The sequence below is a fragment of the Dromiciops gliroides genome, chromosome 2, assembly GCF_019393635.1.
Source record: "Dromiciops gliroides isolate mDroGli1 chromosome 2, mDroGli1.pri, whole genome shotgun sequence".
Classification (NCBI taxonomy): Eukaryota; Metazoa; Chordata; class Mammalia; order Microbiotheria; family Microbiotheriidae; genus Dromiciops; species Dromiciops gliroides.
In genome coordinates, this window is record NC_057862.1 from 488373711 (window position 1) to 488380711 (window position 7001).

At 41.2% G+C, this 7001-nt stretch overlaps 1 protein-coding gene across 1 annotated transcript; it reads right to left on the reverse strand.

The window, feature by feature from the left end:
- Positions 1–278: 278 nt before the first annotated feature.
- HSBP1 (heat shock factor binding protein 1) lies at positions 279–5568 on the reverse strand. The gene is made up of 4 exons (XM_043988307.1): positions 5429–5568; positions 4703–4769; positions 3413–3535; positions 279–1592 (listed from the first exon to the last, which is right to left on the reverse strand). The coding sequence occupies exons 1-3, from the start codon at positions 5471–5473 to the stop codon at positions 3417–3419; spliced, it is 231 nt and encodes a 76-aa protein (XP_043844242.1). The 5' UTR covers positions 5474–5568; the 3' UTR covers positions 279–1592; positions 3413–3416.
- Between the last annotated feature and the right edge of the window lie 1433 nt (positions 5569–7001).

Consider the following 7001-nt stretch of genomic DNA (forward strand, 5'->3'; position numbering starts at 1 on the left):
CTGCTCCTTAGACATTTCCTCCCTTCTGAAGCCCCATCATATTTTCTTTATTATTCTCATTAAAACAGATAAAAAGTCATTCCATTCAAAAAATTTCTGTGACTCCCCACTGCCTACAGTACATCCTAACTGAAATTCAAATCCCTCCATAAAGTGGCTCCAACCTTCCTGACCAGGCTGGGAATACAAAGCACAGGGCTCTCTGTATGTAGCAGGCACAAACAGAGGTTTAATAAGATTGCTTCATTTTCTACCAGACATATCATGACTAGAACAAATTGTTATTTCATAGCTTTATTCCATATTTATAACAATACAATAAACTGTCTGGTGATACAGAAAATTTCTCCTACAATCACAAAATATTCACTTAAAAGTTCTTCTCCAGGAAAAATGACTCTCTACCTCTATATCATTCTTCAGCTTTATCTTGACCTTTATTTATTTTTTTAAAACACAGAAGCAATTTGATAAATCAGTCATCTGGGTGTCCAATCTGTAACCCTTACCTCTTTATTAAAAGATAGGGAGAATATGTAGTGATGAAAATGTTTGGTATTTTCCATTCCACCTATAATCTATTACAAAATTGTTATTTTGCAAGCATTTAGGTAAGAAAAGAAGTAAACAACAAAATCCACAATTTTTCTTTAAAAAATCCAAGCTTACAATAAGGGCATCCAATAATCAATAAGCAGTAAACGAACAAGGATTCACAATGGCTATTTGCTTTTTCTTCTAATTGACAAATGCTCTTTAACATCAGTAGCACAGGTAAATATGGAGTTAAGTGGGTTTTAAAACCCTTTCAATAGTGAGCACTTTTGATGTTATAACTAATTACTGAAGTGTTATGACACACAAAAATTCTAACCAGTAAATGCAATTTATCTTTATAGAAGGTTATTTTCTGTCCCTAGTATTTGTGAGGAATTAAGATATTATCACTATCCAAATCCTCTAGTGTATTAAAAAGTGGCAGTAGTTACTGTCAATCAATTTCAGCTCCTTTTCAGGGCTTTTTACAGTAGATTCTTAGGTATCGTTTTCAGCCATGGAAACATAGCAATGACAGACATCTAAATAGAAAATGCTTGAATTTTTTGTCTGCTTTAAAAATATGGTCAACATACCATTTGTTTGTTATTAGTACAACAGTAATTTTGTGCTGAGAATTACAAACCACAGACTCTAGGTGTTTTACTTCACAAAGAGAGTCTAATAACAGTTGAAAAAATTAATATATTTCTTAAAAAAAAGTCACAGCAATTTGTTATTAAACTGAAACTACTACAAAAGGAACAAATGACTTGACAAAAAATGCACTAAAAATTTTTAAAATTTTAGCCAAGAGTAGTTAGAATTTCAATTTACTAATGTTTACACATTTTATGTCATATATTAGGAAGCTACTACATACAAGAAATCAAAAAATAAACCACCCTGAAACCTAACTAAACTGCATATTTTAGGAATACAAGCTTTATAATTAAAAAAAAAAATTTTCGCACAGTAGTTAGTTGAGAAAAGCTGTTCATTCACCTCTTGGCTTGTAAAAAATATTTTCCAGAATTCACTCTAAATGATTAAAACCTGTGTGGGGGAAAAAAAGAAATACTGTTGACAAATTTTTACTGTAGAATTCACAAGTGATAATGTAGAACTAGAAGAACATCAATCATCAACTGAAAAGTTTTCATAAAATATGCCAAAAGCAGATTATTTCCCCAATGTCTGAAGAATTCTACACCAGATTAAAAACAAGTGCTGTGGGGGGGCAGCTAGGTGGTGCAGTAGATAAAGCACTGACCCTGGATTCAGGAAGACCTGAGTTCAAATCTTCACCCTCATTGCCCTACCAAAAAAAAAAAACCACAACCTGAAATGTTTTTTTTTTCCTCTTCTGTTTCTCATTTTTTAACTTCATAGAGCTGAAAGGGACCTTAGAGGCCACCTAGTCCAAACCTTTCATTTTACATGGTGGCAAACTGAGGGCCAAAGAATTACTCAGCAGAAAGTACAGGACTTGACAATCAGGAGACCAGGTATATATATTTCATCTCAGAAATGGATTAACTGTATGATCACAGACTTGGAGTCTTAGTTTTTTCCTCTGCAGAATGAGGATATTGATGCTCACATTAATTATTTCATGGAGCTGTGTGAAAAGTGTGAGGAGGTAGCTGGGTGGTGCAATGGCTAGAAGCTAGGCTTGGAGTCAGGAAAACCTGAGATCAAATCTATCTTAAGACACTTACTAGCTGTGTGATGGGGGCAAGTCATTTAACCACTGTTTGTCTCAGTTTCCTTATCTGTAAAATGAGGATTATAATAGCATTTAGATCCCCAGGGTTTTTGTGAAGAACACAAGAGGCTCTGTGACTGACATTTATGTTAGCTATTATCATTTAAATGTGAATTATTACTGGTATTGACTTCCCCAAGTCAAAATAATTAGCAGAACCAGGATTTGAACCAAGGGTCTCTGGTTCCAAATCCAGTGCTTCTGTTAGTTGCTGTCATTTTAAGTTTGTTCCTATTCCACAATTCTTGAGGGAAAAACTCTTAATTAATTTTATGGAAATTCTTTTGTTTAAACCATGAAGAATCAGGTCCAGAGAAACTTATGAATAGGTCATTTTCCAAAATATCCCAAAGAAAGAAAGGAATAATTCCATTCCAAAGATAAGGCAACAAATTAGACATTCAGTCGTTATCACACTACGAACCTATGCTTAGATAAAAATAATTTAAAGAACCACTTGCCTTCCATGACTGTTTATGGATCATTTGTTACTTTGTATTTTATAAAACAGAATTTGGCACAAGTAGGCAGCATAATGGCATTCTTTATTATTCTTTTTGGTTTTGGTGTTTCAATAATTCTGTCAGTAAATTTTACTTAACCAAAAAAGATTAAAATGCCAAAAATGATGGGAAAGGAGCTAAAACTGAAAATTATTATCTGGGCCTTAACAAGGATAAGTAGAGAAACAAAGCATAGGGGATAAGGCTTACAATGAAGAGCCTTATGACTTGAGGCAAAACATTGTGCATGGTTAACTGTAACCATTGTTCTTTCAAGATATGAAGTATATTTTGATTGTCAAAATTTCTGATATCTGAATTTCTTCTAAGAAAGAACATAATGCCAATAATCTATCAAAACCAAATGGGGGGCGGCTAGGTGGCGCAGTGGATAAAGCACTGGCCCTGGAGTCAGGAGTACCTGAGTTCAAATCTGGCTTCAGACACTTGACACTAGCTGTGTGACCCTGGGCAAGTCACTTAACCCCATTGCCCCATAAAAACAAAAAACCCCAAAAAAAACCAAATGGGGAGGGGGGGGTGAAGGAACCATTAAAAGACTACAAAATTTTATCAAAAAGGCAAAAAAATCAATCTGCCTCTTACCTTTAACTATTACGTGTAGCAGGTACTTTGTTTTCCCCTTCTATTTCTTCCACCCCTGCTTGGGTCATAAGGTCAGCGATGTTTTTCTCCAAGTCATCAATTCGACTGCTCATATCATCAAGTCCAACATGTTAAAGACAACACTCAGTAAAATTGCTCCATCACTTATTGTGCTTACTGCTCTACTCACATATTAAACTATGTGACCTCTAGCAAGTCAAACTAAATCCAGATTTAGGCTAATATGAGCAGACTATGGTTTATCCTGACCTCCCCCTCAAGGGGAAAGATGGACTGGCCAACAAATGATATTCCTGAGATATACCTGTTCTTCCACCCCAAACTCTGCCTTCCTTCCCCATATTTTTTGGTTCAGGACCTCTCATTTCACTTGTGTGAAAACTGCAGATTTTGGGGTTTTTTTGTCCTTTATTCTCAAAGAGGACCGTGACATCAGGAGGTATTATCATGGCTTGGAGAGAACTAGATTTAAGTGAGGGAGAGCTGCACAGTCACCAACATCACTCTCTTCTCCAGAGCCATTTGGGTCCAGTGGCAAGATATACCCAGAGACAGGAGATGGCCCTGGATGTTTGAGGCAATTGGGGTTAAGTCACTTGCCCAGGGTCACACAGCTAGTGTCTGAAGTGAGATTTGAACTCAGGACTTAGGTGCCCCACAGTTTCAAAAACTACCTCCAAAGACAAAGATCAAGAGTCTTAGAGAGTTGCCTGAGGCACAGAAAGGTTATATGATTTGCCCATAGTCTACACAGCCATCAGAAACAGGAACTTGAGGGTCTTCCTGCCTCCAAGACTAGACCTATATCCACTACACCTCAATGTCTCGTCCTTGTTCACCTTACAAATAGAAACACACATACACACTTGAGTATATCTGTATGTAGTCATATCCGTATACATATGTAGCTATAGCTACAGTTAGTAGTGGCAGTAGCCATCTACATACTTAGATGTTCCTGGGTCCAGGCTTGGAGATGACCTGACCAGGGTATACATAGCCTGGCCTCTATAAGAAGAGAAAGGCCAACAAGCTAGTCACCTCAGAATTTTTCCATCATTTATGTACCTCCCAGTCCCTGTGTATAAATACAAGTGGCTTCTAACAAGACTGGTCTCCATCTTAGCAGAGGCAATCCTTGTTAAGCTGGGCAGATGAATGAGCAACCTCTTAAACCCACTGTACCACCATCCAATACTGTGTGAGGGAAGGCCTGAAATTGGGAAAGGAGGGGGAAGAAGGAGGCAACTCTAAGGAGAAAGGATATTTCGGCCAATTATCTGGTCTGACATGGTCTGAAACTTGTCTTGCATCTGCTGGAGAAGCGTCTTAACCTGAAGAAAGGAAGAAAGAAAGGGATGCTGATTAGTGGTGGAGAAGAAGTTTGCTGGGAAGCATCTCTGAGCTGTTGGATAAGGGAAATGATGTGTGTGTGTGGGGGGGGGTAGCTGGGAGCCATCTCTGGGCTGCTGGGTAAGGGGGATACGAGGGAGGAGGGTTGGCTGTTGGGTAAGGGGGATGGGGAGAAAGTGTGGAGGACAGAAATGGGAGCTAGGGCCTGGGTCCTCTCGGCCCTGCGGATTCACTGTGTAGTCAACCAACGTAAAAGCCGGGATCTGTTCCCACCCTACCTCGCCCCCAGCCTCAGGAAACTCCCTCTCCCCCACCAGTGACAGGAGGACCCGGGGTGCTATTCAAGGGCGGATTCGGGGTCTTCCCACCAGGAATGGCCCCAGGGTTGGGGAAAACAGGGGATCAGTCGAGAGGCAACCCCAGCCAAGCACTTGCCCCCTCGGGCGATGGGCGGGGGGCGGAGGAGACTGAGGGGGAGCTGAGAATCCAGCGCTGGGCGGGGACGGGGCGGAGGCCGCCGAGCTTCGAGAGAGTCGATGCGACCTCTGCCTCCGACAGCGCGCTGGCTATCCCCGGACTTCCGAAGCGATCTTTCCCCCACCCGCCGCCCCCTGCCCCAACCCCGGGCCCTGGGTCCCACCACAGCGGTCAGGTCCTGTACAGTTTTGGGGTCTGTCTCCGCCATAGCGCCGGCTCCTGATTTCACTCAGCTTCCCAATTCGTCTCTAAGACCAATGTGCGCCTGCGCCCTGGAATCGTCACGCCTACCGAAGCGCGTGAGGGTGTATCTGCGCCTGCCCCGGTGCCCTGGAGACGTGTGGGAAATGGAGTTTCTGTGGGTGGCGGGAAGCACTGCACCAGAAGCGGGCGAAGAGAGATTCGAAGGGGGCAGGGCGCGAGGGTTGACCCCGCCTCCGTCCAGCCCTCTCGCCCCAGCCCACTCTTTCTTTACTTTCTTCCCTCCCCACTCTCCTCGCGTCTCTGTAACCCTTTCGATCCCAACTGTTTTTTTTTTGTGCGCCTCCAGTCCTTGTCACCCTCAAATACCCTGTGCCCAGGTCCTGAACCAGGCTTAGATGCTGTGCCCCTCCTTGACACCCATCATGACCCCATCTTCCATGCATTTCCTACATCCTCCATCTCCCATCCAGCCCCATGACCTTTCACTTCACTCCTACTCTGATTCTTCCAAATCCCACCTCCAGAGCTTAGTTGTGGCTGTGACTTCTATGTTGTCTTTTAGGGACCCAGGAGATGCCTTTACCATCCTCCTTAAGCCAGGTTGTTAATTTTCCTGGACTGTCTTTCCTCAATCAGTCAAATAATGAACATTTTTTCAGCATTTAGTATGTAACAAAGAAGAAGGAAACAAGCAATTATTAAGCACTTACTATGTGGCAGGCATTGAATACAAACAAAAGCCAAAAAGACAGCCCCTGGGTTCTAGCAGTGTGAATTCTAAGAAAAGGCAAGGCACAAAATGAAGCAGACAAAGGGAAAGGGCAAAAAGAGAAAAAGACCCATTTGTACAAAAATATTTATAGCAGCTCTTTTTGTGGTGGCTAAGAATTGGAAGTCAAAGGAATGCCCATCAATTGGAGAATATCTAAACAGATTGTGGTAAATGATGGTGATGGAATATTATTGTGCTATAAGAAATGGCAAGCAGGATGACTTCAGAAAGGCCTGGAAAGACAGGTATGAATTGATGTATAGTGAAGTGAGCAGAACCAAGAGAGTATTGTGCATAGAGACAGCAATATCGTTTGATGAAGAATTGTGAATGACTTCACTTTTCTCAACAGTACAATGATCCAAGACAATCCCAAAGGACTAATGATGAAACATACTATCCACCTCCAAAGAAAGAACTGATATTGAGGGAACAGACTGAAGCATGCTATTTTTTGCTTTCTTTCATTTTTTTCTTTTAATTAAGTTTGCTTGTACAAAACAAGAAGTATGGTAATGTTTTACATGATCATACATGCATAACCCATATCTGATTATTTGTCATCTCAGAGAGGAGGGGGGGGGGAGGGAGGGAAAGAGGGATAAAAATTGGAACCCAAAAGTACAAATAAAAAAGTTTGTTATTTAAAAAAAAAAAGAAAAAGAAAAAGAGAGAGGGAATGGAGTCTGGAGTTGAAGCTCCTGGCATGGCCTTGAACTTTAGAAGTCAGGAATTGGCCGCAGCAGAGAGCTGTTGGATT